The sequence below is a fragment of the Macrobrachium rosenbergii genome, chromosome 27 (genome assembly GCF_040412425.1).
Source record: "Macrobrachium rosenbergii isolate ZJJX-2024 chromosome 27, ASM4041242v1, whole genome shotgun sequence".
NCBI lineage: Eukaryota > Metazoa > Arthropoda > Malacostraca > Decapoda > Palaemonidae > Macrobrachium > Macrobrachium rosenbergii.
In genome coordinates, this window is record NC_089767.1 from 4,737,063 (window position 1) to 4,753,077 (window position 16,015).

Genomic DNA, 16,015 nt, shown 5'->3' on the forward strand with positions numbered 1-16,015 from the left:
ATTATTCAGAAGATTAACCCTATTCATATGGAACTAGCCCACATGGGCCATTGACTTGAAATTCAAGCTACAAAGCATATAGTGTTCATTAGAAAGAAGTAAACTGAAGGTAAAAGGAAATATAGAAAGGAGAGATCAGTTATCAGAAAAGAAAACTATTTTAACATTAATAATAAGTAGATAAAATGTAAGTAAATACAAGAATTGTTTTAGGGTTGTAATCCATTGCATCTTTGCTTGAACTTTCGAGGTTCCAATTGCACAACATTCTCAGGGAGACTGTTCCACAGTCCAACGGTGTGAGGAATGAAGAACCTCTGAAACAGAAGGCATTTGCTGACACTTTCATTAGATGTTTCTCAAAAGTTAAACCATTCACTAATCTACTCCATGTCACGATTGAGACTGAGGGCAGCTTCATTTCTCGTAATCATTGAATGGCAGAAAATGAGGAATAATGAATGTGATATTAACAAATGAAAACAGACCACGCCCAATGCTGGAATAGGGAATTCATCACTCTGAAAGGTTTAGTGCACAAGTAATGTTAACTTCTCTTAGGGTTGGTCAGTCTCATTTGACCCTGGGTATTTGCTCGTCATATACAGTGTTTTCTCACATTTCATGCACTTTATCAATTTCTCAAGTTCTCTCTCTCTCTCTCTCTCTCTCTCTCTCTCTGAAAGCTACATTTACCCTTGATTGGAAAATATCATAATTAAGAACCGTATTTGTTTACCTGCAAGAAAAGTGTTGGAAGTTTTTAAAAATATTCCCCCATAAATTGATACAATATCAGAAATATTACTGAATATTCCCTGAGGTGAAGATTTGTAGGTAAGCAGAAATATTTATAGATACAGTATACAGTCAACTTATGCCATTGGCACCCTTCTGCCCCCCCCCCCTTTTATGTTCATACACAGTATAAATATTCAATATGTAAATGTCTGCATAGGGTGGGAAACTGCAGTTCTGTAATCTCATCATAGAAAATTTAAAATAGACTTCGTTTGTTGTTAGAAAGTCAATATACTTCAATGATTTTCTCTTTTAGCTCTAGAATTTAAGTGTTTACTAGAACGTATTTAGCTAAAAAGCTGGAAAAGAAAGTCAGATCATTTTTTTTATATGGAAAAGGTAATTTTTCATTCTTATGACAAAACCTTTGAAATTTTCAGGTGATCTATTATGTGGGCCAAGGACATATGCTCTTTCTCGCTTAACAGTCATGATGATTATATCAGCGTGGTTAGCTGTTCAGCAGCCATCTGTAGTAAAATCTGAGGTATGGTAGTCTAATTTTGGTTATTTTTCAGTATTATATCTTATCTGGCCTACAGTGTTAAATCATTTTGGTTGAGTGATAATGGATAAACTTTTGTGTGAAAGAATAGTATATGCATTTATGCATATAAACTTTCATATATTACTCAATATTTAATCTGTTGTTTACATTGTATACCATACATACATTACAGTTTTTGTTGTTGGTGTTGATAATTTATTCAAATCTGAGTGTAGTATTGCTCCACTTTCAGATGTATTATACAAATAGGGCAGTATTATGTCCCCTCTGATTTAGATCTTGTATTTAAACAGAACAATGACAGCTCCAAAATTCAGTACAGTAATGAGTTTTCCAAAGAAAATGGCCCTCAGTACCGTGACTCATTTACATGTTGACATGATAGAGGGATATTTAACGTTTGAAGAGGTTGAGAAGACTCATGGAAAGATAAAAACTGGAAAAATCCCACAAATATTAAGGATATAAAGTTTTGCTAGATACACTTGGAAAAAAAGTCATTGATAAGCTGTCCAAAATATATGCAAACCTGATAAAAGAAGGGATAGACCCAAAAGGGGTTTTTACTGAACTTGACTGTGAATACAGATTTATTGAGAGTGTCATCTGAGTGTTGGTAAGGCTGCGGTCAGTGTGAGACCAGTGATCAGAATTACGTAAGAAATCATAGATTTTCTCTTTATTAATGTCATGTATCACGAGAGTAATCAGTTAGGTAATACTGTTTTTTCCTTCTCCAAAACTTTGAACTTTGTAATTTTGTTATTTAATAACTTGAATTTGTTCAAAAGGTGATTCTGACTTACCATAAATATTCGCACTTTTCTGTCCTTTAGCTTTCTTGCTAGTCTCACCTAGAAAATGTAATTACCTACACTATTAGCTTCCATATAAAAATTCAGTTTATTTTTTAAGTCATGTAAAGAATAGATGTAGACACATGAAAAAGCAGTATTAATAATACTAGTACTAAAATTGGTTCCAAGTGTAGCATCCATCAGTTGATTTCTGTCAACAAATACCAGCCATGATCTACTTATTGCCTTGTTGTGCCATTTACTTTGAATTGTATGATCTAGAGCAATAGTTGTTCAGACTTAAGTATTGTACCATACAGGTACAGGTGCAATATATGCATATTTAGTGTCCTGTGTGACATTGATCTTAAAGCCAACTTTGTGGTGCATGGTGGAATTTAAAAAATGTTCAGCTGTTGTAGTTTACTGATAAAAACAAGGTGGCCACATACTTAAGTCAAATCGTTTTTATTCTCTTAACAGCCAGGGACCACTAGTAGCACCATGATTGGGGGAACAATTAATTCAAGAAAGCGTACTTATCATGATCGCGAACTGGAGGAAATGGAGGCAAATCTTCAGCTACATTCAGGAGAACTCGCAATACCACGCGGTACTCCAGGCCTAAGTAGAGACGGGACTTCCCTCTTAGTTGCTGTTGAGTCTCTCTTGAAGCTGATGACTCAAGTAAGTCCTAGAATTTAATACCAAACGTAATGCAGAACATTATAAAAAAAAAATGCTTTGTTGCTTTTAAAAGGAAGTGCTTTCTGTTTTTGGATATTAAGTTTTAGTCATCAGAGATATAGTAATATAGTACTGTACAAGTCCATACATCATCTTGTAGTCTCACACACACTGGTGTACATCTGTGCACATAGACATGTATATTATTACTGTAATTGGCTTGTGTGAAAAACTTATGAACAACGTTTTTTTATGCCTTTACAGGAAATGTTATTAGTTTTTAACATCAAAAATATATTCAGCTCTCAGATTTGTTAGATGTTTATAGTTCAAATAAATGTTTTCCTTGCAGTAGACCCAAGAGCATTCTCCTCTCAGATAATGTGCATCCCAACGCCTCTAAAATACTCTTATTCCAAGAGTCCCGCTTAAAACTCATTTGTTGTTTTTCAGTGGAAGAGATGTAAGAAGGAAATTTGTAAAAAATATTGTATTTGATAATTTTTTATTATGAGAGATTGTGAAATGAGTTTAGTTAAGCTTTTGCTTTCATTTTTATATGGTGCTTGATGCAAATGTTTTTACTGACACTTGGATAAAAATAGACATTTAGTTGTAGGCAATAAAACAATGAAACATGGGAAATGAAATCATAATTTTACACTTAAATTGCATTAAAAGCAATTTTATTTATAGTATTGATATTCCTTTTAATCAATCTTTTTAATTAATTTTTTCATTGATTTTTGAAGATTTTCTTGATTTTGGGTTAAATTGTTCTGATGAAACATAAAGGTGGAAAGGTTGAGTAATCTGTAGTTTTTGAAATGGGAGAGTACTTTTCCTCTTACTAAAGTTAATTTTGCAGTTACAAAGATTAAATATAACTTTCAACACCCTAAAATTGTTTTTAATTCTCAGTCAACCCCTGGTAATGAAGAATTAGAGAATTTATTTTCCTCTTACTAAATTCATTTCTGCAGTTACAAAGATTAAATTCATTCAATACCTGTTTAATTTCCCATTGCTAGGTAACCAACTGGTTCTGGTGTGCCACTACCCCTACGTAAAAGCTAAAATCTAATCAGGCTTCGGGCCAGCCCTAGGTTAAGCTGTTAATTGCTTTAGTGGTCTGGTTAAACTAAAATCGGCAATTTTCGGCACTGAACTTTTTTACGCTTACTAAAGTTAATTTTGGTTATGCAAATACATTAAATAACAACTTTCAACACCCTAAAATTTAATTTAAACTAAAATCTCAGTCAACCCCCGATTTTCGGTTAGTGGGATTTTGCGTTATTATCACTACCCCAGAACGGAACCCCGCGAAAATCTGGCCTGCCTGTACTTAAACCCCTCAAAAAATGCTTATAACTGCCTATTTTGATAATTCAAAAACAAAAGCCCCCTAAAAATGCTTATACCTGAATATTTTAATAGTTTTATCACAAAAAGTGCATTAGTCATGAAAATGATATGAAAATACAGTAATATGTGAATATTTCTCTATGAAAAATACCGCAAATAGGCAGATTTTCTGCGAATAATGTGTATATATGTCCATGAGTCTGCGAATATGGGGGTCGACTGTAATTTTACATCATTTGCTATGGTTATCAGTAAGGAGCATGATTATCTTTCTGCTCAGGAATAGAACTGTTACTATCTGTCATGTATTTACTTGCTCAGTGCCTGTTAGAGGAATTTTTGTCAAAGATTTTGCGTTTTTTCTTTTCAGGTTAGCCGAGCTGGTGTAGTGAGCCCAGTCTCTCAGCTGGTGGTGAATATTTTGCACGAATTAATTGGCGCTCCTTATAGCCATACACTTCTTACTCTCACTCCTCCAGCACTTCTCCCCAACTTGGTGCCACTGCTGTCAGAACCAGATTCATTTACATACGCTCAGCTTCTAGCAATAACTTCTCCAAAAGCTTTGAACACCTTTGATGGCACAAAGGAGTTTGCAGGCGACCTAATAGACGCCCAGACTCCAGCACAAGCAGCAGGGGCAAGGCGAGCAGCAGCAAAATTATTGTGTGTACAGCGCAATTTGGCTCTCTCCGCTGTCTCTTCTTTAGACGTTGCTTCTTAAAGTACCTGAATAAGATGATTGTAACAGTTATAAGAGTTACTAAGAAGGAATTGTCAAGCAATATAGACCTGCTCTTGAGTTAGTATTTATGCAAATATGTGGACCTGAAAACTGATGGCTGGAGACTATGCATAGACTTTTTTGAGGAACACAAGGGGCTTTGTACCAAGTTACTGTGTTAAGAAGTTGTTATATAGATGTAACAGTGTTGATTATTTTTTAATAAAGATAGTTTTGATGATATAAGCTAAGATTTCAATTTACACCCATTGTGTTAATCTTTGGTGTGTGTCAAAAAGGAAGATGGAGAAAAACTTGGAAGAAATTTATTGCTAAAAAAAAAACTGAAATAAGTAGCACTTTAAAATTTCTACATTTACTATACACTACTGCTGTACTTACAGTGCAATGAGATTTTAAGCCAGAAAAGAAAATGATGTACTGTAAATGGAGAGCTACAGATTACCAGTGATAATGGAACTTCATGAAGGAGAGAAAAAAACATGAGGATCATCTGTTTGAAAGATGCTCTGTAATAGTAAATTAATCAGTTGTATAACTATTCATTGAGGAGTAAGTTTTGTCAAGACACATACTACAGTATCTCTAGCAGATATTTTTCTTCAAATCATCTTCTGTCAAGGCTGGACAGAACAGAAGTTAACTAATAAAAAATTGCAATTAAAAGGCAGCAAAACAAGACTAAATTGTCATAGCTATTTGTAAGAAAGATAATGCATTTTTATAAAACCTGTGCCTGTATGGAACATTTGGCATAAAAGAAAAGACCTGATGACCTGGAAGGTTAATAATTTTGCTGTTTGAAGAGTTAAGCCTGGATTTTATTACCAGTACAAAATTCACTTACCCTAAAGTGAAGAGAAGGAGGCCTGTGGAGAGTAAGTTGCAAATATTATGAATAGTGTACAACTTTGAAGCTGCTGCACCAATGTCAAAGTTATGGATGCTACCAGGTTCCCTGAAGTATGAATTTCTTTGCTTGGTGCTTGGAGACCTGCAGTGAACTTGACCTTTCGAATCAGGTAAGGCTTTTTAGTGAGAACTGTTTTTCAGTTTATTTGGAATTACAGTAATGATTTGTCATAGAAAACAATGAAGACATTTCTATTTTGTCATAGTTTTACTTGGAAAGTTTTGCTCTTTAAGTGGCTCTAGTTTAGGGCCAGCAGGAGGAGGAAAATGTGAAGCTAGGGATGTGAATGCCACATGTTTTATGCTAGCAACATTTTTCATTCACTGTGAACCATATTCTATTGAGTAATTTAACTGGACTAAATTGGTGATGATGTATCCACTCTTTGTATTATTGAATGCACAAGCATTGAGACATGCTTTTACTCTTTCCACAGTGCTTAATGAACTATGAATTTTTGTGTAGTGCTTGTATGGATTACTGAAGGTGAATTGGCATGTCTGTGGTAAGTATTGATAATCAGTCAGTGGTTTTTTTTGATGGGTTAATATTAAACTTGGAAATTCTTGTCAGTCTAGATGCTAAGAATAATACTAAATTGTAGAATAGTCCTAGGGGCACTTTCCTAGTTTATTAATGCCATGCACTGTACTGTGCTTTAATCAGTTATTCTGTAGTTGGAAGGAACTGCTATAAATTATTATTATTATTATTATTATTATTGGGAGGAGACATTCTCCAGGGCCAGTATTGTTTTTGTGTTGGTCAACTTGTATAAATTTCCCCATGCATCTCATAAGATTCTTTTCATTCTCGTGTATCTGATAGATTAGGCTTCTTAGGGTCATAGAAATATTTTCTCTTTTAGTGGCTTTAGTTTTTTATTACCTTTTGACTCGCACTTTGAAGCTCTTGTACTGAGAGTTACAATTCTTCTGATAGTAATAGAGGGAAATTTGTTTTTTTTGTAGTGTTGATGTTGGTTTTTCCCAGGATGGTTAGGGCTTTAAGAGGGTGCACATTTCAGCAAACTGGTTATGGTCTAACTTTTATACTTATTCTCATTCAGGTCTTTGTTTTTTATTTGCTAGTAGTGGTTGAAAATAGCTCTCTTCAGAAAGTAGTGGGTCTGGTATTTGAATATTGCATACTACCACCAGGCATTTAGACTCAAATAGATGACACTGATTTGTCTTTTGGGGGGTTGGGGTGTTCTTGACAAAGAGCTGGCTGGTCTTCCTACTCTTCTAAGGAATACAGTATAAAGTTGACTATCTCTCCTTTTATGATGGGAGAGACATTACCATTGATGAAAGTTCTTTCATTAGGCCAGTCATTTGCAGTCTCTTCATTTGAGATGATATTGTTAAGCATTTGTGCTAATATTTCAATCTCCTTGGTGTTGGCACAATGATGAAGGTGTCCACCAAAGACCCACAGATTTCTGTGCATTTGCTGGGGCCATGAATTTAGAAGTCCAAGTTTTTAGGTTTTTTACAGACTGTGGTTGTATAACCTGTTAGGTCCTGCAGCAGACAGATGTCCAGGAAGGGGAGGGCAGCACTAACTCTTCATTCACAGTGAAACACAGAACAGAATATTCTCAAACATTCTTAAGATCTCCAGGATCTCTTCGTTGTCCACTCTCATTAAGGAGAAACGAGACCTCAAATCGGGATCCCATTGCCACACCTTCAGTAGGGCAATAGATGTCCTCTTCCCATTTCCAACAGCTCCTGTATGGTACTGTTTTGGAAGAGGATCATACACGAGCTGTCAGAGAAGGTAACATCAACAGTGAAGATTGTGGGTGTCTTTGATTTTGGAAGCATATCATCATTGGAAGGACAATCGGCCATACCCAGCAGGTGGGCCAGACACTGGACAATCTTTTCTTCCATTCCCTGGTAGCAAAAGATGCCAGAGACCCTTTCAAGGAAGTCTTATTCCCCTGCTCATAACTGGAAAGGAGGACTGCAAACAGCAAAGTCCCCTAAGGGTGTTATGGGGAAATGAGGGTGATAACTCCCCAGTGAGAATACTTCCAGTGTGAGGGCTTGTCTCCTGAAATACTTGAGATCATGACAAGAGATGGAAGCAGATGTCATCAGAGTCAGTTACTGACTCCTCTTTCTGCCACAGCCAGTAGACTTCAGGTCACATAGCTGTTTGTCAAAGGGGATTCATTCCTTGGATGGCAAAGTGCTGTCAGTGAAACAGATACAGATGTTCAGGAGATGCAGGACAAATCACCATGCTTGCACATTTGCTTTTTTTTTTTTTGTTGTTGCAAGGCAACAGGAAATTGAAGACTTCGTTAGCCTCAGACAGGTGAACTGGTATGACAAAGACAAACTATAGTATGGTATTCGTTTTATCTGAATATTCATTAAAATACCGGTGTGGATGTTAAAGATATTAAATCATATAGGTAATCTAATTTAAAAGTATTCCATTGTTTTTCATAGCTGACATAATCAGTGTTTGTTTCACTTAGAATTTTTGGCTACCTCAGGGACATATATAAAACAATGGAACACGATTGTTTTTATATACTGTACAACATTTGTACCTAGCAGTTATTACGGCTGGTGACATTATAAAAGGGATCCAAATTTTCCATTGAAAGTTTGTGTTGCAAGAGTAAAGAATTACTCAACTACTTGAGTCTTAGATTCATAAAATTTAATTAGATTAATGAGCGTGCATGTGGCCTTTTCAAAGTCTCAAAATGCATTCTTCACAACAAGGTAAGGTTGACCCATTTGTTGCTTCAAAAATTTCCTCGTGAAGTATGACTTATTACTCTGAAAGAACATTTTGCTAATTCTGTAATGGCACTGCTCGATGGAACAAAAGCATTATAGCCTGTTAGTGTCCACTGGCACAGAGCATACAGTATAGCACTGTATATAGTTTGTGCTCCTCAGAACTGATGAACTCCCTATCCTTTTGAAAAGTCATTATATATTGAAATCTTTACGCCACAGAAGTTTAGTGAACTTCAAGAAAAGGAAGAAAAAAGTAAGAGAGTATCTGTATATCCTGTATGCTGACTTAAAGGGTTTAGCTAAAGACTGTAGCTTTTCTACTAGGTCTGTTGTAAGATTAAGAGTGAAATTTATTTTTCTGATTAGTTAACTGAAAACTTAGATATGCAGAGTAAGTCTTCATCTTAGACTTTCGAACATAATCTGAATGTGAAAAAGACTTGTGAGGGAGAAATTACCTTAGAATGTTAAAGCTATTAAGACCAGCCTGGATTCCAGAAGAACTCTAGGTCTAAAGACAGGATGCAGGTTTAAATATTGTTGTTATCCTCATCTAACCCAGGTGTCGACGTACAGGAAACAAAGCTATAATGGTACGTACGGAAAGCAACTTGTCAGAAAGAAATGATGGAAAATGACTCTGTCAGTGACAGTTCAGGAGGTGTACATTGGATGTAATTTTGAAATAAATGATAGTTGGGTTCCATTTGAAACTGATGCAAATGCTATTGAGTCTACATAAACGAAAAGTGGACTCATTCAGAGCACTTGTATGTCCTCCTCCTTTCCTAGGATTAAAGTGACAATTGCTTCCTTGCTGGAGCTATCTAGTGGAGAGATAAGATGAGCTTGAGGGAGTGCTTGGCATCTTCTGCTGTTTGGGACATGTAAAAAGAAACACCCTGGATGTTAGAGATGTGGAGATGGGTGTACAAGGTTACAGTACAAGACCAGAGGTGATAAAATTCAACAACTTACTAGGATATCTTCAAGGTGAAGTATTGTACACAGCATAGAAGTAGGCCTTACTATCACAGAGGCTAACTATGAAGTCACCATCCATTTACTAACAAAAAGGTGCATGGGGCAACTTGGCTACGTCATGTTGGAATAACTAGGAAAGGTCCATACTTTGTAAATACTTTCAGGGAGTTGCCTCACTGGCTCAGCTGGTAGTACCTGGATTGTGGCCATGAGCTCAGGTTACAGCACCTACTACTTTGTAGGTTAACAGTTCTTTATATAGTCTTGATCCACAATCAAAAATTGTGGCTGGGCTCAGGATGAGCACCGTTTAAAAATCATTGGGGTCATGGGCCTTGTCAGGTAGGAACTGCACAGTACAGATACTGACTATCCTGTAGTTTATTTAGTCAATAAATTCTCCATGGATTCTGCCACGAGTTCATGGACATATTGTAGAAATGGCACTCGGTCTTGGGCTTATGGGGTTGATCAGAATCTTTTAGTTATAAAAATGAAGGATGAACTGAAAATTGGAAATTGGAATATGAGAACCTTGAAGCAGATTGGAAGGATCCAAATACCTGTAGTAGAAAATCAGTTCTAGAGGTATGAACTACACAGCTTAGCTGTTTGTGAATCACAGTTCCAAGGAGTGGGAAAGGCAACTGGGTCGTAGTAACGTGTGAATTTATTCAGAAAGAGCAGATAGAATTGGTAGAGAAGGAGTAGGTATGATTTTAACACCAAATGCAGAAACAGCACCGACCAAGTGGAGAATTATGATCAAGATTTAAATCGAAACTGCCTTACATGAGTACAGTAGTAGTGTGTTATGCACCAACAAATGAAATCCCAGTAGAGATAAAAGATGATTTTTATTCAAAACTACAGAATGTTATAAATTATATACCTGAAAGAGATATGAGAATGGTTGTTGGTGATATGAATGCACAAGTTGATAAAAATAATGAAAGCACGGAGGATGTTATGGGCAAGAAAGGTCTGAGAATAACTAAAAATAAGAATGGTTTTTGTGCTTCAGATAATCTTAAAATTAGAGGTAATGTACTCTTCTTCCATCACAAGGACATTTATAAATACACTTGGACATCTCCAAATGTCCAAGAAACCAAATAGTTCACGTAACTATTAATTGAGAGAAAATTCTGAGGAATGTGAATAAACATAGAGGAACAGATATTGGCAGTGATTGCTAATGTGACACTGTTAAACTGCTGAAAAAAGTTGACATAGTATCTGGATTTAGTACAATAAAGATGAACATTGAGAGGCCTTTGCGATTGAATGTCAAAACAGATTTGCAGTTCTAGAAGCCTATCTGGGGAGAAGCAGATTTAGACACCCAGTGAGGACTGGATTAGTATCGGGAATGCATAGCAATCTTCTTGAAAAGAAATACTGGGAGGGGCTCGGCCACACACAAACCTTGACACTGGATGAAACCTTGAATACAACAAATGCAAAAAGTACTTCGAGAAAAATCTCAGGGAGGAGATGAAGAATGCAAAGTAGAACAAGCTAGATACTCAAGTCTCGATAGTGAGGTTAAATGGAGAATAAGAAAAGATGGGGAATTCTTGGAGAAATGAGTGGATTATGGTGTCAGGGTTGCCCACAGAATGTTCATGAAGTATCCGTGGATGGAATGAAAGGGAAGAAAGTACTTGTAAAAAGTAGGAAGAGGCCAGTAACATAAGAATTAGGAAGACAATGCCGGAAGCTGACCAAGACCTGAATGTATTGATGAATGATTTTCCATTTTTTGAAGTGGAAGTACTAACAAAGGAATTTAGGAGATAAACGCATCGGGCCACGGAAGAAACAATGCAGAGATTACTGTACTGTATACAGAATAGGGGAACAAAGAAAATTTACCTAAATGAATATGATGAAAATATTCAGTATACTCATCCTCAGTAACCTAGAGAAACTGATAAAATCTTAGAGATAAATAAGCTAGTTTAAGAAAAGTTAGGAGCCGCACATCATCACCATCGTCGTCACAGCTAATTCCTTGCAATGCAAAGGGCCTCTGAAAATTCTGGCTCTCGTTTCTTTCCTATGCTTGTTCTCCCATAAATCTCCACTTTTAGGTTTACGTCCTATAGTTCTCACCCGAGTAGCTCTAGGTCCTCCAACTCTTGTGGTGCCCAACTCGGCTTCAGAACTGGATGCTAGGTAGATGACCTTTGTTAAATATTTGTCAAATGTTTGCTAAGATAATGTAAAACAGCAAGTGGTATTTAGAAGTCTCCTCTTGATGCCTTTTGTTCGTTATGAGAAAGAGTTTGACAGAGTCCACAGACCAGTATTATGGAATATTTTTTTTTTCATGATATTCCCATTAAATACATGTGCTAATTGAAGTTGTCTATCAACAAAACAGATGCAAAGTTAATGTTGATGGAGTCTTGTTGGGTGAATTTGCAGTACACTAAATCATAGGGTGTTATAGGGACATGCCATGTCATCTTTGATGTTTACACTTTTCTCATTCTTGAGGAAACGTACCTTGGTATACTCATGAAAATCTGTCACCAAAGTAAGGTCAGTTAACTATTCCCTTTCACCCCAGGAGGCAAGTAAAGAAATTCGCAAGTGTTTCCTTTTTGTTACTGTTGCGTTCTCTGGTCCGCTGGCATGGTGGCTAGCGTCGTGGTATGCCACTCAGATGTTGCGAGTTTGTGCCTCCCCCAGGGCGATAAAAAAATCATCGGCTCTGTATCATGATCAGTTACTGCTGCAGTGTGGGGTCTGCTGCGGTGGGAGGTTGAAACCAACATTCTTTGGGAGCTTGAATTTCAAGTCAATGGCCCTTTTGATGTGCTTGTTCCATGTGAATAGGTTTCATCTAATGAGATATTAATAATACTGTAATAATAATAATAATAATGATAATTGGAAATGTGTTTCTTTATGGTAAGTGATTAGCATTAGTTATTTAATGTATTGTAACAATTCTATGACTCTTCGCCAGGATTGTCAGTTGTTCAAAAACCCCACATGACCTTGAGCTAACATACTCGCACCCACAGTGTTCATTCGGTCACAGTGGCCCCCCTCCCAGGGTTAAATGAATTAATGAACTCCCACTAGTTGGCAACAGGTGTATGGCATAAGTTCATTCTTGAATTGGAGCTGACAGTCATTACCCATACCGTTAGTTTATGCCCTCATGGGCGTAAGTTAAGCTTGAACCCCTGTAGGCAGCAGGTGTTTCAAGGAAGGTAATTTACCTGGGCTGAGCAGCAAAGGTGTGAGCCCACCTGTGTGGTAAAACCAGTTGATAAGATTGAACACTGAATTCAGTTATACATGAGTTGATGACTCTTCCCATTTTTTGCTTGTTGGGTGTGAATATTTTTTCCTGCTGTTTGTGTGTCCATTTGTACTGCCACTGTAGCACATATTATGCAAATATCTACCCATTTGTGCATGAGTCCTGTTGAAGATGTCTGAGAAAGCTAAAGACAAAATCGGTCGGGATTTATGCTCCGTGTTACATTTTGCCATACACACATATATACATATATATATATATATATATATATATATATATATATATATATATATATATATATATATATGTTACTAACAGGACCTCATTAAAACTGGATGGTATCTAGCAGAGATATTTATTCAAGAAAGTTACAAGCTTTCTAGAACTAACAGTCCTCATTGTCAAGTACTGTAGATACCATCCATTTTTAAGAACAATTGTGTAAGTGATAAAGTTAATATATATATATATATATATATATATATATATATATATATATATATATATATATATATATATATATATATATATATATATATATATATACATACATTTACATATACATACACACACGGTCGTCAAAAGTACAGTAACGAGGTTCGACTGTAACTGCCCTTTGAATGGTAGAAACGTGTATCGTTTTAATCTATTTAGCAGCGTAGAATATTCTCACACTCTTATTTTATTGTGAAATTCACACGTTACTCAAAGAGGTCTCTGTTGCATCAGTTTATTCGTCATGGCTCTAGGGACAGTAATTGCATAATTAAAGTTGCAGAAGCTGTCAAGTCAAGCACTGAGGCACTTTCGGCCACTCAGCACTTTAATACAGCGAGAAGAGGGAGTTGGAGTGGTTGGACAGCAATAGATCTAGGAAATAAAGAAGTACAAGGATCTAAAGTTACACATGGAAGATGACAGTTACACTGAGAAATAATTCTCGTAGGGGGTTAGTGCCGTCAGTGCGCCTCACTCGGTGCACTGTAGGCATTACTTGACATTCTTTGCAGCGTCCCTTCGACCCCTAGCTACAACCCCTTTCATTCCTTTTACTGTACCTCCGTTCACATTCTCTTTCTTCCGTCTTGCTATCCACCCTCTCCCAACAATTGATTCATAGCGCAACCGCGAGGTTTTCCTCCTGTTACACCTTTCAAACCTTTCTGCTATCAATTTCTCTTTCAGCGCTGAATGACCTCATAGTTCTCAGCGCTTGGCGTTCGGCCTAAATTCTATATTCTATTCCGCCAAGAAATAATAGCTGGAGAGACAGAACAGAAAGATTAAAGAAAGGAGGCTGGAATGGAGATAAAGAAGCCTAAAAAGTGGGTGCCGCTAAGGGCGGATAGGATGCTTCAAATACCCTTTAGTCTTACCCAGGAGGTGCACTGACGTCACCACTTTCCTACGGGATGAAGTGAGCTGTAAAAAAAAAAAAAAACAGCATCCTGTGACATTAGAGGAAAACGAGGGTGAAAGATATAATCATTAAGTTACGTTCTCGGAAAAGTGCCGCCTGACTCGGGCCAGAATAACCTTGAAGAGGCGTTAGGTGTGCGCACGGTCTAGGTCTAGGTAGTGGGTGTGCGTAATGTAACGTGATGGGCATTAGGCAATTTCAATCACTTGTATTTATTTGTATAAAAGCAATGTAATTTTTATTTTAGTTCTCAAGTATCGTCATTGCTAATCTGATGATTTGATTAGGTTCTACCAGGGAACTTGTTTTACAATACAGTTGTCTTATAAGGAATGTTTCAGTGTAAGAATAAATCAGGCTTGTGTTTCGTTTTTCAACGATTCTGAAAAGCATAAAGGTAAAAAAAAATATCATAGATTGTCATGATTGCTTTTTCGAAATTTCCTGCAAGACTTGTCACAACTTCTGCTTTAGGCCTACATGGGACAATAATGAAGAAGAGGCCTTGCAAATAGGAGATTATTCTCTTTCTTCCATCTTGCTATCCAACCTCTCCTAACAATTGATTCATAGTGCGACTGCTTAGAGGTTTTCCTCCTGTTACGCCTTTCAAACCTTTTACTGTCAATTTCCGCTTCAGCGCGGACTGACCTCATAGGTCCTAGCGCTTGGTCCTTTGCATAAATTCTCTTCTTGATAAAATATCACAGTGAGTTACTTAACGTAAGTCAAGATAGTTCTAAATCGTAAGCCTTTGTTGTTAGAGATTTTTAGGTATGTTTTTGTTAAACTGGTCTGTACTTGATAAGGCTTTTAACTCGTTTCCATGACATCAATAGTCGTTGTTACAGTGTTTCTCTCATTTATGTAACCGCGTGTACTTTGTAACTTTCTTACCACGGCACTTTTCGAATTTGTTGAGAAAACTCGAAAGCGCTATGGTAGTACCTTTATCTTATATCTCATTTATGTGCTCTCTCTCTCTCTCTCTCTCTCTCTCTCTCTCTCTCTCTCTCTCTCTCTCTCTCTCTCTCTCTCTCTCTATATATATATATATATATATATATATATATATATATATATATAAATTATATTATGAACTTTGGTGTGCATATAAACATCCTCCGTAAAAGGTGGTACTCATTGATTATGACACTTGCGTTTTGTCCTGAGGCGAATTTCATCTATGCAATGTTAATACATTACTTTGTATTGTACTTTGGGCTTCATTTTACTGTTGATGCTGGAGTTTTTATGCTGTGATCTTAAGTCTCCTTGACACTGTTTGTACGAAACATGCTCAGATCCATCGCAAATTTACTGTTACCGAGATATTTACCGTGTTTTGTTTATGTTTGACCATTCATTCCGATTGGGCTGGTACTGAACACGGCTCATGGGAATGGTGCTGGTATTATATAAAGCTTTACAGAAACGTTCAACGTGCTCATTCTAATATGGTAAAATATTTTCAAGTCCAAGTGTGATAGTGGATGGTTCAAAGTAAAATTTTTACCGCGTTTTGTACTGAGAGTTAATATTTTTACGTACCTGCGGTCAGCTCTGAAAAATCAGGTTTTCGTGTAAAGGATTGCTTTTCGCTAATACCTATATGGCATTCGTTACCAGATTTAGGGAAAGCCTGCCTTTGCCGCCGAAATAGTTACTACCGTAGTGGTGGATCTAGTTGGTTAACGGTGGCCGTCCTTAAGAAATGGAAATATTTGTACCTATAGGT

General features: G+C 36.7%; 2 protein-coding genes across 7 annotated transcripts in view; both read left to right on the plus strand.

Moving 5' to 3' along the window:
- The window catches only part of LOC136853371 (mediator of RNA polymerase II transcription subunit 24-like), a 176,798-nt gene extending 171,667 nt beyond the window's left edge, over positions 1 to 5,131 (plus strand). For all 6 annotated transcript variants that reach the window (XM_067128786.1, XM_067128788.1, XM_067128785.1 and 3 more), the window contains exons 20-22: positions 1,182 to 1,288; positions 2,590 to 2,793; positions 4,532 to 5,131. In XM_067128786.1, the coding sequence (XP_066984887.1) occupies positions 1,182 to 1,288; positions 2,590 to 2,793; positions 4,532 to 4,885 (665 nt within the window). In that variant the 3' untranslated portion in view covers positions 4,886 to 5,131. The remainder of the gene's footprint in view (positions 1 to 1,181; positions 1,289 to 2,589; positions 2,794 to 4,531) is intronic.
- A 675-nt stretch (positions 5,132 to 5,806) lies between these two features.
- The window catches only part of LOC136853372 (probable G-protein coupled receptor Mth-like 2), an 85,112-nt gene continuing 74,903 nt past the window's right edge, over positions 5,807 to 16,015 (plus strand). Inside the window, exons 1-2 of the mRNA XM_067128789.1 lie at positions 5,807 to 5,928; positions 6,256 to 6,324. The gene's annotated coding sequence lies outside the window, so the exon portion shown is untranslated. The remainder of the gene's footprint in view (positions 5,929 to 6,255; positions 6,325 to 16,015) is intronic.